The 17,023-nt window shown below is 32.2% G+C and overlaps 1 protein-coding gene across 1 annotated transcript; it reads left to right on the top strand.

Annotated features, from left to right (window-relative positions):
- The first annotated feature begins 3,013 nt into the window (after window positions 1-3,013).
- On the top strand, window positions 3,014-13,804 carry LOC134260803 (ficolin-1-like). Its single transcript, XM_062743345.1, has 3 exons — window positions 3,014-3,146; window positions 12,134-12,298; window positions 13,557-13,804. The coding sequence occupies exons 1-3, from the start codon at window positions 3,014-3,016 to the stop codon at window positions 13,802-13,804; spliced, it is 546 nt and encodes a 181-aa protein (XP_062599329.1).
- Window positions 13,805-17,023: the final 3,219 nt, after the last annotated feature.

The raw sequence follows: 17,023 nt of genomic DNA, 5'->3' as shown, positions 1-17,023 counted from the left end.
TAATAACGCATTACATATAATAAGGAATAACTGGGTATGTCGGATTTACTTCAGATTCCCTATAAATAAAAAAAAACAGTATGGAAGTTATTTTGCTTGCTTAATATGGCGCTTCATGCAGGTCGCAGTTATCAATTTGCTAGGGTTACCACAGGGCTGCACCACAATCAACAATTAATAAAACAAATGAAAGGCCCCAAATCGGGCGGTTCATGCACTGGGTAGGTCACAAGTGCATGAAAATCACCAATGCAATAACCAATCTAATTCAATCAATCAATTATTTATCAAGCAGTCAATCAATCAGTTCAAATATCAATCAAGTAAATTACTTGTCAATCAATCAATTGTTGATCAATCAATCAATCGATTAAAATATCAATCAAGTCAATAAACAATGGAATGAGCGTAAGAATGTGCTGCACTCGTCCAATTGCGTTGAAGTTCGTATTTCAAACACTAAGAATTCCAACCACGATAAGGTTGAAGTGGACGCTATCCCCAACAGGCATACATCAGGGTATAGGCGAAACGGAGACTTCATCACCGCGACATTGGTTGATGTGGACGCTTTACCCAACTGAAAGTCTTTGCAGAATATGCAATCATACAGAATTCACTTATGCGACACCAGTTGAAGAAGCTTTACCGAGCAGGTCACCATTAAGAAATATCGGAGCATACGATCATCACTAGGCTGTTGTGGATGCAGGACTAAGCAGGCAGTCTTCAGCTACAATGACATAACAAAACAGCAGTATATGTTCTAAAACAAGAGGAGAGTGGTTCGGAAAAAATAAAACTTTGCAACAATTCAAATTTATAAATGTTTCCATGACCTTACCGTTTTATGGAATAATCGAGAAAGGAAGAGGAGGAAACAACTAAATATTAGACTATATATGCAAATGGAGCTAAAATATCCGGAATGATAGGTTGTGACTAAGGGTGAATATATATTATACATCTGAAAGGACTTAGGCTATCCGGAATAAAGGGACATTGGGTTACTGCAATAAGCTCACTTATCTGAGACCAGGCTCGTATAAGTGGTATCATTTCAGATTCCCTGTAAATCAAACAAATGGATGTTATTTTGCTTTTGTTTAATATGGCGCTTGTGGTCGTGATGATCACAGGGCTGCCCCACAATCAACAATCAATAAAACAAATGTTTTTCGTGCCAGCACCAACTGCGATACGGTCTCATCCGAAGGACCGGTATTTTATTATGTGTAAACATAACAGGACTGGACAGCAGGCACTGCATAAATAAGTCATCACCATGATACAAAAATTAAGGTAAAAAACGTACAAGTAAATTTTAGCTACATAATATTAAACAATATCAATATATACATGTATATTTTCAATAGAATTGTATTTTAAAAGGCAAATTAAGAAAATTAAATATAAATTAGCTGATGATTTAATTTAAGTTTGCTTTGATTTGATTTAATTTTCTCAAGAACAGCAAAGGCTTTGTTGTCGAATTAATATAAAAAATGATAATGTAGATTTAATTTAATTTAAATCATTTATCCCGGAGGAGGAGGGGGGGGTTAGGATCTGAAGATCACAGTTATACATAGAAATATATCATAACAATCTTTTTTTAAAAAATCTTCTTAGAGCATTCATGATTTTTCATATAAATTAAAGAAAACTTTCTCACTGTTCAAATCATGAACCTTTGAGGTAGGGTGACTAACAGTAGGAGAAAAAATTTAGATGTAGGAATATATAGGATACTCTTCAGAAATTTATTCTGAAGAATAAAGATTAATCAATTTTTTCAAGGCATTCTCTGGTAGTGTAGATAAAAATATGTTCAAATAACAAATGCTTTGTATAGGGTTGGTGTACATGTATATATCTAAATATTTTATGTTCATATCATTTATTACCCAGTGGGGTTGATTTTCAGTATGGGCTTCTTCAGGTTCATACCTACTATATCAAGTCCACATGTCTTAACATCCTTATGAGATTAAGTTTATTTTTAATTCTTTTTAACCTGTAACAGTCATATTAAGTATAAACAAGAAAAAAATGATGTAACCACCAATTGTAGCCCGGGAAATAGAATAAGTAACCAATAGAAAAGAGTCTTTATGATCAAACAGCTTTCATATGTTTGAAAAAAGATGCATCTGCATGATGGAGGCTATAGGCCAGATAATTTATAACTTAAAGTCGGATGCAAATCGAAAAAAAGGTACACTTTTTAAAAAAGATTATCCATTCCTCAAGTAAGCTCTGGCTGTAAATATATAAATTAAAATCACACATATCCATTTTTTTTTCGAAAATGTATTACTAAAATAAATAAATAAATAAATAAATAAATAATATAAGACACGAAATATGAAACATAAGGTTTTATGCGATAGTACATGGATAACCACCTATATATATTAAATATGAAAAAAACACATATATTTTCAAAGAATCACTTCATATAAGTAAAAATAATGTGTATTGCGTAATTTAGAAAGGAAAAGAATATGCTGATGTATAATCTACCTAATGTAAAGATAACTTAGCTTTTGATTCTGAATAACGTCTCCCAACTCTATCCAATACACCAAAACGTATATGTATTGAGCAGTCGGTCTCCAGGGCTGCAATAAACCCTTTTATTCAAATAAAGTTGGCGTATTTAATGTTTGTTAATCCTTAATTTCATGTAAACCCGCCCATGGATCGATTCCTGAAATCTCAGTATATTTGTCCAATCGGAAAATAGATAATTAGGAATTCTGTTTGAAAAAAAAAATCATTTATATAATGTTATTAAAACTTTAAATGACGGATATTTCCCATTAAGATTTCAGAAACAACAGTTACTATGATGAACATGCTATTCTTTGGGGCTTTATTTGTTGTTTTGTTCAGACTTTCCACGTCTGTATCAAGGTACTACACTGCTAAAATAGACTTAGACGACAGGATACTCCAGGAAAACCTCCTGTCCGAATATGACGTGCATTCACTGATTATGTGCTCAGCAATGTGTGGTCCAGAGTGTACCTACTTTGGTGTTAATTTACAAAGACAGAAATGTCGACTTTACACCGGATGTCATTCAACTAATTCAGCAGTACCGGAAGTAGGATGGAGATACTATTTTCCGGACTCGGAAGGTAATGCAATACATTCTCGCCTTTACGTCGCGGTTTTCTATTTTCATTTTTCATATTTCTTCACGGTGAAAACCCACTGACACGTTTTTAGGAGGGCATATATTTTAATCCAAATTTGTTGTCAATTTTCAATATAATTTATGTATTCAACAGTGTTGCAAGGTATATTTTGCAGTTTATAAATCATAAACTGGTCCAAGTAATGTTATATCCTATACCATCAGTTGAAATTATGTCCTAATGTTCCAGTGATAACTATTATGAATTTATATTATGATATTGAACCATTTAAGATTTGAAAAGTTAGGAAATATACGTGTTACTTAGCTGAATCCTTGTTTGGTGTTTTTAATGATATTTGAAGAAGTCTACACCTCTAAATAATAGATCAAATTTCCAGAAAAAAGGAGTTAAATCAACGCTAAGTATTTTAAAAAAAAGTTTTTAAGAAGGCAAAGTACCGGTAAACACTAAATAATACAAGGTCCCTGTAATGTGCACGACTTCAAAGCCGAGTTTGCATATGTGTTGAGGCAACAAAAGATCAGAATTCGGCATATTAATTTTTTTTTTTGTAAAATGTAACATTTATACATCGGAAAAGTCATGGATAAAAGAGTTACTACCATTTTCAATTCGATAGACTTAGACTAAAACACTTCCGCACGACGTCATCATGTGATGTATATAAATATGAATAGATGCCTTATAAGTCACCTGAGGTTGAATGGAAGGCATCAATTTCCCAACAATTGAAATTAATTTGTTTTTTTTAACTGCGAGGCCTTGAAAATCACAACATTTGAGAGGCACAATTGCTAATCATAACTGTACACATAGCATGCTTGCATTAAAATATACATTTAACTTATAAAAACGATAGGCCAGCACGTTTTACATGCAATATGCGAACTATGTTGTGATATCGGGTAATATTATGCATGTATAAATTAAGGGGAAGTTGAGAGTTTAAAAAATAATTACAGTATCAATAAAATAAATATCAACAAGAGAAAAGGAATTCTTGAGATCGATTGAAAAAAAAAATTTCAGTATTATTTATGCAATGTCATATGGGTGAGCTGGCTAAAATTTCTTTGATAATAATCTTAGTTAATAATTCGTACTTGTATCTTTATATCCCACTTTCCTCATTTGGTACAAAGATCATCATTCAGAATATATTTTATTGATTAAATTACCCATAGTTCATTTAATATAAATTAATTCACTTTAATGCATGCACTTTTGCATAGTGCCTGATAATGATAAAATCTTAAAAGAAGTATCACTGCTTTTATGACTTCAATAAATATTTTCAGAAAGCTTCAAATGGCTTATCTTAAAATTATGTTAAAATGAGATTGATTTATGGTAATAACATATCATTGAATCTTATACAATTATTGCTGTTTTTGAGGTCAATACAATGATTTAGCCATCTGAGGAGTATAATATTCACCGAGCCCGAAGAATATTGTACTTCTAAGATGGCTTAATCATTGTATTGACCGAAAAAAACAGCAATAATTGTTTTATTATATGATTCACTGATAAAATGATACAGTTTATTACTTGTTTGCATTTAGTTTTAGCCAAATACAAGAGAGAAACAGAATTAAAATGTAAATAAATTTTACCAGTCGTATTAATTTGAAGTAATTTTTATCAATTTTAGTTGCCGTGAAAAAAATAACATAAAGTCAGTCTTCTTTATAGGAAAGATTTTGAAAGGAAGGAGTATTATCTGGGAAAACTGACTTCCAAAAAGAAAATATTGTTGTTTAGTAAGTGTTGGCGGGGGTCCCTGCATCCCCCTTACCACCCGTACCTGACAATATATATTCGCTTATGATTTGTTCACAATAAAAAATCATAGTCGTTTAAGTAGCTTTCCAAAACAATTTGTTTCAATTTAGAATTTCCCGATCTACTTTTTGATTAATGTACTGTAGAGGTAATAAATCCTTGTATTCACCCCGAACGTCACGTGCAGGTCAATACAACGTAATATTTTTCCAACATTGTTGGATCTCAGCCAATCAGAGAGATGGAAATTATTCAATCATATAATAAGATCCATTATTTAGATGTTTATGCAGAATACTTTTCATCTTGAATCAGTATGATTTCTCTCCTAGCGAAAGTTAATGGATTTTAAATAAACTTATAACATAATAATGATGAACAAGATTGCTTTTTCCAAAATTGTGAAATTTATTACCCCAGGGTCAGGGGTTCTGTTTAGGTCGTATAACACTAACAATTCAAATTTACAAAATTATTTGGAGGTTAAGACTGATTTCTTATATTGGAATTTAATATGTTAGTTCAGAAAACAGGTATTTCATTTTACAACATTCAAAATTCTAATTTCCAAAAATAAGATTTGTGTTTTTAGCTTTCCAGTTTTTAATCTAACGTTTGCTTAGAACCTTTACACTTAATAATCTAATGTTCAGAACACTGTTACGACCTTTGATATTTCAAACTTTACTTCAAATGTCTATTTTGCAGGTTAAAAACATTTTAAATTTTTTTGAAATTTAGAATTTTTATTCAAACCTCCAAATTTCAAAACATTTGGATTTTAAATATTTACTTCAAATATCAAAAATATCAGTTTACAAACCTGGTTTGAGATTGAAACTATTTCAAAAACACTTTTGGTTAAGCAGAAAGTTTTAAGATATTAGAATATTAGACTAATTTTCAGAATTCAAATATGATATTTTGGATATTTAAAGTAAAATTCTAAAGCCTCAAAGTGTTTTGGTAATCTAAAATCAGTACATTTCAATTAAAATCCAAAATTTCTAAAAAGAAAAAAAATCTAAATTGTTTCAACTTTGGATTTTAGAGGTTTGAAGCTTTTGTCAAATAATCAAAAGATAAAATTTGCAAATGAGTTTTGGATTCTTAAGCATAAACTTTTTGAACAAATTGTAGATTAAAAACGCAAAAAATTTAAATACATCAATAGTTATTGGAAATTTAGAATTTATAACCTTTAAGGTAAAAATTTAAAATATCAAAATTTTAAAAACTCTTTGGAAATTTGAACATTTCAATTTTCAACTAAAACAATAAATTTCAATACACCAAATATAATTTTTTTTTAATTTAGATACTTGAAGTTTATATTAACATTCTAGAAATTTGAATTATTGAGTGTTACACGGACTGGGTGGGGCTCTTTTGAATATATGATGGAAATACATTGAATATTTGAAAATCTTCTTCTCTTCTCCTGTGTTTTAAGGTATATTAAGGAACTTTTTATATCGCTATGATGAGCAAAGGCCTCTCTTCCAAATTTGTGCATTTCGAGGTCCCAGGGTCAGGGTTACCATAGAAGAGGGGCTCTATGTGTATACTGAAAATGAATTAATTGTTTAATATCTGCTCGTTGGTATCGATCAAACCCTTTTGATAAGCAAGGGTATTGCTTTTTTTTCAAAATTGTGAGTGTGTGGCCAACTGTAAGGGGTTCATGTTTGGTAGGTCAGGAGCGTTACTGATTATTTGTGAATATTTCTGAGGGGTACAACTGATTATTTGTGAATATTACTGAGGGGTACTACTGATTATTGCTGAATATTACTGAGGGGTACTACTGATTATTGCTGAATATTACTGAGGGGTACTACTGATTATTGCTGAATATTACTTCATTTGAAATGCATCCTTTGTTCCACTACCCTGCCTATGGTTATTAAGTAACCAAATTAAGCCATTGTTGAGTGTATAGTTATGATGAGCAGTGGTACCCCTTTCAAAATAATGAATGTCATGACATCTTGTTACAATCATTATCCAACTTCAATAATGGGAAGCTGTTCCATGATGCTCAGGTGACCTATAAGGTCCATGGGCCTCAAGTTAATCCTGGTGTTCAAATTTAATGAAATCCCAATTACCTTTGGAAATTAAAGTTCATGTTTTCGCACTCTTTTCTATATTGAATCACATCAGACCCAAAAATTAAAAATATATAAATAATATGATATAATTAAGAAAATCTGTTATTTTTTTTAATTGCACAGGAAGAGCTATGTCTTTCAATTAATTGAAACGTGACTGCATGAAAGGAAGCTAAATGGCAGATATTCACTATCAACTGACCTTTCATTGACTTTTCAGTGACGATTTAATTGACTGAATGGTATAGGTTCATCCTATATTGCACTTTTTTTCTACGTAAAAATAATTATTGATTTTTTGATGAATTTTAGGGAATATTCGTCCGATTGATTGTAGAAGTTTACTTGCTACCTGTTACTTTATATCTGGTGTTTATACGATCTATCCCTGGTACGACCGATCAGTGGATGTTTACTGTGATATGGATACAAACGGTGGAGGGTGGACGGTCAGTGTGATTAGTTATTAACACTGCATGAAATTACAACAGACAGAATATATGAATACAAATATTATGAAAGGATTTTGAGAATTCTTTTTGTTCTTACAATAGGTTATACAGAGGCGTGTGAACGGATCCATCGATTTTGACAGAACTTGGAATCAGTACAAAGAGGGATTTGGTTCTGCACAGTCATCTTATTGGATAGGCATTCATAATTTATATTTTTTTTTAATTTTTGAAATGGATATCAGGATTCAATTGATTAAAAATATCGAGACTCGTGTGATTTACAATATTATTTTTAAAAAATCACATATTTTGTAAAACGTCCTTCATAAAAGTAACACACTCTTAAAATTGTTTTCACCTGTAAACCTTTCCTAAGTGTGATTTCTCTGTTATTAAGGTCTTCCGTCTCCAACGGAAGACCTTCTTGTTATTCTTCGGTTTCTTTTTCCCTATTCTTACCGATTTTGTGCACGCGATTTCTCAAAAACTACAGGGCCGATTCTCATGAAACTTTCACACCTGGTAGGTACTGATCTGAACCTTATTGGAAATTTTTTTCGTTGACGACTTCACTTCTGGTCGTGAGATATGGATTATTTTCTGATTTTTAAATGCAATTTTGTCTTAACCAAGTAGCGAAAACTGCATAAGATATGAACTTGAGACTGATTGGAGATGATAGTTCATGACTTATAGCTTTGCAGAATCACCTTTCCGTGTGTCGTCAATACTTCCGGTCGCTACCGGAAGCGATATTCAAAAACGCATTTTTTTAACTTTTCTTTTTTTATATTTTTGTTGTAGAATTGAATAGAAACCTTTTTGCAGAAGCAAAATATGCAATTTGTTTGAAAATCGAAAAAGCCAATCTCGAGATATTTGCATTTGAAAACTCGAAGCGGCGATTCCAATGGCTGAATGGTTAGCGCGTTGGATTGTCACGCGGGTGACCCGGGTTCGATCCCCAGTGTGTCCGAAAAATTTTATCACTTTTTCTGCTCGATTTTTCGCTATTTTTTAATTTTAGACCATTTGCAACAATATATTATAAACTTTTAAGCATATCTTACGTAATTAGGGGTCACAAGGGGCCAGAATGCTAAATCTTTGACGCGTCATATCTTGAAAAGAGGGAATATTTTGATAAGCAATATTGAACAAAAGATGGTCAGAATAATATTCTAAACAATATGCATACTTTGAATTTTTGTAAAACGGCCCCATTAAGGACTTGTAGGGGTGACCCCTAAATATTTCCATTCAGCATATCTCCTAAACGAAAAGAAATTTCTGAATAGGTGTTGAACAAAAAGTCTTTAAAATCACAAGACCTTTCATTTGATATCAAGAAAAAGGGGCTGATTCCTCAAATTAGGGGCTCAGAGGGGCCAAAAGTCTTTCATCTTTAACTCTTAAATGATCAATATTTTGTGATACATTATAGAAGCAATGGTATTCGTCTTAACGATATGCAACAATATATGATAAAATTTGCATCATATGTTACGTAATTAGGGGTCACAAAGGGCCAGAATGCTAAATATTTGACGCTTCATATCTTGAAAATGGGGAATATTTTGATAAGCAATATTGAACAAAAGATGGTCTCAATAATGTTCTAAACAATATGCATACTTTGAATTTTTTTTTAAAACGGCCCCATTAAGGACTTGTAGCGATGGCCCCTAAATATTTTCATTGAGCATATTTCCACAACGAAAAGAAATCTCTGAATAAGTGTTGAACAAAAAGTCTTCAAAATCATAAGAACTTCCATTTGATATCAAGAAAAAGGGGCTGACACCTTAAAATAGGGTCTTAAAGGGGCCAAAAGTCTTGCATCTGTACCTCTTTAATGATCAATATTTTGTGATACATTACAGAAGCAAAGATATTCATCTTAACGACTTGCAACAATATAATATAAAATTTTGGCCTTATCTTACGTAATAAGGGGTTGCAAAGGGGCCAAAATGCTATTTTTTGTCATGCTTTACGTCTTGAAAAGGGGGGGGGATATTTTTATAAGCCATATTGAACAAAAGATGTTCAGAAAATCGTGATAAAAATGAGAAACTTTAAATTCATTGAAGGAAAACTTAATGTCATTCTCTTTTAACGAATATCTCAGTCAAAATCACATCTCATCTTATCGAGAAATTCAACGGAAGACCTACTCGTTGCTCGCAACGAGATCTCATCTAGTTTATTATTATTATTGAAATATTACGAATATTTTTAGGTCTATTTCATTTTCAAGTTCTTAGGAGAAAAAAATTCTAAGATTTATCCACTTTTCTAAACTTGTGACCTGATATTAAGTCCCCTTCAAAGAAAAAAAAATGTTTGTATCATTTCTCCTTAAACCGAAAGACCATTTTTTTCATTTTATCATTGAACATAATGCGATTGAACTTAAAGCAAAAATTAATCCAGCATTGAAAAGCTTAATTGCATAAGGGGAACCCAATCTATTTCTAAATGGAGGTAGGAGGGTTATGATTTTAATTGCCTTGAATCTTAACTAATAAGGATATGGAGATAACAAACAGTATTCAATCTCAAAGTACATTAAACAATACAAAACAGGAGGAGGGCAAACAAAGAAAAAGAAAAACCCGTCGTCAGTTCAGTGTATAAATAATGGACTAACAATTGATATGAAAAACGTCAGTCAGCATTTGACTCAATCATAATTTTTTTTTTTTGACAAGGTCATTGTATCGACCAAAAAACTTAAGTAATGATGACTTTAAACGAGACTGCTGATATTTTTGTTTCGTCAACTTGCTTGTCAATAATTTACCTCGTTTTAGAAATTTAGCATGCTCTTGCATATCGAATCAACTGAGATATATAGACTCCGTATGCAGGTGATGAAGGTATATTGCTGCATAAGTAAGAGAAGTTGACGATAAAAAAGGTAAAGTCATCACGTTTATCATATAGCTTGGTTGTTATATTACCATAAGTGTCTTTTACAAGTAGAATATCCAAGTATGAAACAGAAGTGTCGGACTCTTTGGTATCTTTTATCTCAAGCTCAACAGGATATATCGTATCAACGTAGGAATTGAAATTACCATGATTATTAATTGACATAATTAACTAAGAATTCTTGCATATTCATTGTCTCACTGTGGCTTTTTCGCCCATAAGTTTGAACTTTATTTTTGGCCCTAACCTAGCCCAGGGGTCATGTTTTGAACAAATTTGATTCTACGCTTCATAAGGATGCTTCCATATAGATATGACTAGTAATGGCTGTGTTGTTCTTGAGAAAAAAAAATAAACAAATTTTCTTAAATATTCCTTTCTAAATCTTTGATCTGCTGAATTTGGCTCAGTGGTTTTGGAGAAAAATTAGATATCCATGATCATGTTGGTAAGAATATACAACACCAAAACACATATGAAAATAATTTAGCAGATATACGAGGGTCATTCAAAAAGTTCGTAGACTTTTGTCCTATCTTTTTTATTTAACGTCATATTATATCCAGATTTGGTGCAAATATTTTAACAACAGATTCAGATAATTTGAGTAAAAAAATTAGAATGTATCCTCATATTTATTAAAATTACCAAGGATTTAGAACAGCAAAAATGGGGTCACGGAGCACCGTCAAAATTGAGTAATTTTCTAATTTTTATCTTTATAGTATTTACAGCTATACATCTAATAAATGGAGCTGAAACGAAATAAAATTTACATGTTTAAATCAATTATTGCTGTATTAATTAGAATGAAATCAGGTTATGTAATATCTCGTTCTGCTTAAAAGATATCAGCTTCTTAATACATATGGACTTGATTAAAAAAGGCAAAAATCCATGACGTTGGAGGACGTCACGGAGCAGCAAGTAGCAATAAAATTAGACTTTACATTCGGGAAACTTTTTCTACAAGCTTAAAAAAATCCTTATAAATCAGGATCTGTATGAAAAAAAATCTGTGTATTTGTATTAAGTTGAAAATACAATTTTTGAGTGGTAGCGAGTTTGAATCGGACGATGGATTGTCTGCAAAGAAACAGGTTAAAGTTAAAAATATTGTCAAAAGAGTTAGGAACGTATCTGAACGTGATGTGTGCTTCAATGTTGCAGAATTAATAAAGTTGCATGGTAAATCAAAGAATTTGAAAACAATAACATTCTAATTCAAGCTATATTCGTACAATTGTTAGCAAACCAGGTGTTAAGTATTGTGGATATGTGTTTTGAATGGAGAAGACGCAACAAACAGTGTATGAAGTAACAAAAATGTGTATACTTTTGACAGCGTTGTTTTTGACGTTACAATATTGGTTAACCGTGCTCCGTGGTAACAAAACATGTTGCTTTTAATTTTGTCTAACGTGAGTTCTGTTTAATTAAATGGAATGAAACTTCACAGTTCGACAAAATAAATGTTTATGTTTACGGAAATGTGTTGATATATAATCTTGTAATAATCATATGACAATGAGAAGCATTGTCTACGTATTTTTTGAATGACCCTCGTACTTTAAATATTTAATTTAATCGGAAACCAGACAAGAATCCCTCCATAAAATAGATCTATTTCAAGAAAGTTGATCATGCCATGTCCTTCACTATTCTATTTTAGGAAATGACATCATTCATCAATTAACCAAGAATAGACCGGCTCTCTATGTGTCCATTACTTTGACCAATGGAACTACTCTATATCAACAGTACGGGGAATTCTCTGTAAATAATGAGACGGACAACTACAGACTTTACCTTGCTGGACCGACCGAAGGGACATTAGGTGGGTCGTCAGACTACTTAGTTGGATGAATATAGAATCTTTATACATTTGTAAATAATTGATAATTAAGGAATGACTCTAATTCTTGGCCAAATTATTCGATTATAATCTGGTTTGGGTCAGTTTACACTTTATAATCCGCAAAGATATGTATTCATATATTCTGTTAAAATCGAATAATTTGGCCAAGTATTAAAATCATTCCTTATATTTTGATTTCAAAATAATCTAACAACACTGGGTGTAAAGTTGTGCTGCTTTTTATGAGTTCAAATTTGCCGCTCAATAATACATCCCTAGTAACGGAAGTGATATGAAACAAGGGGAGGTAATAACTGATACACAAATCTAGCAGTCATGATATTTGTTTAAATGAGGTAAGATCAAGCTACTGTTTGAAGTTACAGGTACATTTATTATATCTGGAATTTCCATGAATCACAGGGACTGTAAATGACGGGATTGCATGGATACAGATGTTTCAGCTGTTGTTAAGGGGGGGGGGGTGTCCCCATACCAAGCCAGGTTATTGAGAAATAATTTGCGTTCCTTTTTGGATATCAACCAAAGAAAGTCTAGAATACAAACTAAATTAAATTATAATCAAACACTCTAACAGTACATACATTTGTGGGTGATAAAAGGCCGAATAATGTCATGGATTTAATATCTGGGAATGGATAAGATCGCAATCCCTGAAAATTATGTTCATAATGAGTTTTTTTTCTTCTTTAACTTTATTCATAATTTATTTCATCAATTAAATCGGATAGGTACCCATGTTTTCCAACTTTTTTACAGATGTAAAGATGAGAGTTACATTGGATAAATTATCAATCAAATTACAAATCGACTAACTAACACAATAATATTGTGTAAGAAGGAATGAAATCTCATTGCCGACGTTTATGAAGTCATATTACTTGTTTTTCTTAATTTTCATTTTCTTTACTTATACAGGGGACAGTATGTTAGACACTGGTTATTCTTATCACGATCTGTCTCGGATGTACTTCTCCACCCCGGACAGAGATAATGACAGACTGACCGGAGATTATTATTGTATCTATTTTACTGTCATAATATTGTATTTCAGGAGACAGCATGAGAAGATAATGACAGATTGACTGAAGATGACTGTTGTGTCTATTTATACTGTTATGATATTGTATTACAGGAGACAGCATGAGAAGATAATGACAGATTGACTGGAGATGACTGTTGTGTCTATTTATATTGTTATAATATTGTATTTCAGGAGACAGCATGAGAAGCGACCACGATCTGTCTGGGATGTCCTTCTCCACCCCGGACAGGGATAATGACAGAAATAATATTAACTGTGCTGCTCTCAGTGACCGTAGAGGAGGCTGGTGGTTTAACGCCTGTCACTGGGCCTTCCTTAACGGTCCCTGGTCACCGGAGTACTGGTCCGCTCCATGGTCTCCTACAGTCAGGGATGGTGAAGAGATTAAAGAGACTCTTATGATGATTAAAGCTCACTAGTACTGTTCAATATTGTTTTTGTCAGAAAATTTTATTGTCTTTTTTTCACAACCAACACAATGACTGTAAAGCTTTTGGCAGACGACTGGTTTGGTACCATATACAGGACAGCCTGTCTTATCCAGACTAGATGTTATTTTGATTACAAAAACATTTTAAGAATCATATTTAATGAAATGAATTTAAATATCGCCTCGTATAAGACTAGACATATATACATTATAAAGATAAGACATGGTTTACTATAGTTAATTTTGTAAGTGAAGGGAAGTAGCATTGAGAATATTGCTTCACTTCTTATGTTTTAAATAACTTTCAAAATGATCACTTTTATGCAGAGGATAAATTACAGGTTTTCAATGTTGAAACGTAATAAGGGTGTGTATTATTTAATGAAACCTTATGTAGCAAATTGTTATTCTTTTACTTATTTCAAAAATTATTATCTTAATTGTATATTTATTTATAAATTGATCTAAAGGAATCCCATGGGTACTAATTGCGATCCGTTATTAGCAGACCTATTTTTGTATTCATATGAAGCAGAATTTGTGCAAAATCTTATGCGTGAAAAGAAAAAAACACTTGCTGTGGCATTCAACTCAACATTTAGATATATTGACGACGTATTGTCAACTAACAATTAATGGTAATTGCCCTTCCTATGTCGATACTATATATCCTGATGAGCTTGAGAATAAGGATACTACAGAGTCTGACATATCTGTTTCATATCTGGATATTTTTAGTTGAAAAAGACGTTAATGGTAATCTAACAACCAAGCTCTATGATAAACGTGACAACTTTAACTTTTCTATCGTCAACTTCCCTATTACTTATGCAGCAATATACCTTCACCACCTGCATACGGAATTAATAGATGTCAATTGATATGCAAGAACATGTTCTATGTATGAACAATTTCTATAACGAGATAAATTTTTGACAAACAAGTTGATGAAAAAGAGATATCAACAGTCTCGTTTAAAGTCATTATTACTTAAGTTCTATGGTCCATACAATGATCATGACCGTGTCAGGAAAATGCAATTTGTCATCGAGAAAAATGCTGACTGACGTTTTTCATACCAATTGTTAGTCCATTATTTATACACTGAATTGACGATGGATTTTCTGTTATTTCTTGATTATGATCAGGAGCACACTCCCCCATGGCACTTGATCCCACCTCTGATGTTTTGGAGGTCCGTGTTTGCTCTGCTACTATTTTGTTTTGTTTTATGGCACTTGTTACAAAATAATCCATATCCTTCATTCAATCTATTATCTCTAAAAAGAACTATGTAAAAAGTTTCCATAAAAAAATATTAATTTAAAATATACAATATTTTAAACAAATATTTAATACACAATATGCCTGCAAAAGGATCTAATGATCTAAATCACGTGATTACAACCGTGATCTTACTGATTACATTGTAATGCAGCGATTGATTCTATGTTATTCTAAGAGGGCACTGTTTAAAAACAGTTAGTGACGTTAGCTTTATTTTATTATAGATTTGCTTAAAATCTTGATATTTTATATTTAAATTATGGATTCTTCTTACCATCTAAATATAAACCAATCTATTAATATTTATTTAAGAAATAAAATCCGCGTTTTCGTGAATGTTGCAGGATAACCTCCGAGGTTGAGAAACGTTGTTTGAAAGATAAAAGCCGAGACCGAGGAGGTTATCCTGAAACATTCACGAAAACAAGGAATTTATGTCTATTCTGCAAAGGTCATGAAGATCGCTAAATTACGCCTGATCGTTTCCTCGGGAAACGAGGAAACCGAGATTCATCAGCAAATTGATGCAATTTACAGTGTTCAGACTACGAAAGAGGACACATCTATGTGGTCTATACGTCTAAACAAGTATTTCATTTTAGACTCAAATATTTATTTCATCTGTACAGGTTTGATACGTGTTTCCGATCTAATTATTTTTTGATGACGTTCGTGATTTATTGGAGAATAATGTCCGCGGCATTTTTTTGATGTCTTCAATAATCGTGATTATTATTTTTAAGATGTAATTATATAAAATATTGTGGGTTATACCGTTCAATTTATGTTTAGAAATTGTTTTCTCCGTGATAAGGCAAATGAAAAGAGCTGTCGTTTTTTAATTAGAGGTCCGACTTGGATGGTGATTGTCAATGATAAGCAATCACAGAACTTTAAACGGGATTTCAAATCAATGATCGTAAATATTTTTGTATGTTCATCTCACCGTTCATCAGACACAATTTAAATAATCAAGCATTCAATATAATATTTAAATTTCATTTAATTGATAAATATTTTAAAAAATAAAATTTTCGGGATTTTTTTCTAAGCTAACTGACCGTTCACGGTAGCTCAGTCGGTAAAGCGCTCGCTCCGTGATCGGGAGGTCGTGAGTTCGTATCTCGGCCGCGACTGACCCAGTCGATAAAATGGGTAGCAACTGTTCCTTCGCCATGCGCTCGGCACTTTGAAGTGAAAGTTGCGGGTCCTTCGGATGAGACCTTAAAAACCGAGGCCGCGTGTCAGCGGTAGGCGTTGGCACGATAAAGATCCCTCACTGCTCAATGGCCCTGAGTGCCGAGTAAAGGTCAAAATTTGAAGCCCTTCACCGGCATACGGTGACGTCTCCGTATGAGTGAAAAATTCTCAAGAGGGACGTTAAACAATATACAATCAATCAATCAATCTAAGCTAACTGGGAAATCGATTTTAACATAAATTTTGTGTATAACCATAAAAAATACAAAGAGAATCTCAGGCTAAAGTGACGACTTACTGAGACTTCCGAACATTGAAATCAATACATTTAGTTTAGTTTGCAGCTCTTAAACAAGTAAAATGTCAAAATAAGGAATGTTTGTGTGAAATCTGGTCTGCAAATCAATAGACTTTAAAGTTGGTATACTTTTATACAGCGCCGACTTGCTTCAAGAAATAGGCCTATGTGTTAAGTCTATGTTATAGCTAATCATGCATAAAATGGTACTCTTTTCAAAACCTCACCTTGATACAACAAGAACTGCAATATCTTAAAAATTGTTAATTGTAAATATTTTTATGTTCGATTCTTACACATTTATGTGATATAAGTGGTGATAATAAATATATGTCTTGATTTATTTGACTTCAATTTGTGAAAAAGAAAGAAAATCGATCTGCTGTTTAAAGATACCTGAGATATTTTAAAAATGCTGGTATA

This window comes from Saccostrea cucullata, unplaced genomic scaffold (genome assembly GCF_032062105.1).
Source record: "Saccostrea cucullata isolate Sc308-1 unplaced genomic scaffold, CSIRO_AGI_Scuc_v1 ctg5806, whole genome shotgun sequence".
NCBI lineage: Eukaryota > Metazoa > Mollusca > Bivalvia > Ostreida > Ostreidae > Saccostrea > Saccostrea cuccullata.
Note: the sequence above shows the minus strand (reverse complement) of the source record. Positions and strands in the feature narration are given on the sequence as shown.

Coding starts and splice junctions, on each gene's coding strand:
- LOC134260803 (XM_062743345.1), top strand. CDS start 3,014: ATGTGTGGTCCAGAGTGTACCTACTTTGGTGTTAATTTACAAAGACAG. Junction 3,147..12,133: donor CTATTTTCCGGACTCGGAAG/GTAATGCAATAC, acceptor ATTCTATTTTAG/GAAATGACATCATTCATCAA. Junction 12,299..13,556: donor ACCGACCGAAGGGACATTAG/GTGGGTCGTCAG, acceptor ATTGTATTTCAG/GAGACAGCATGAGAAGCGAC.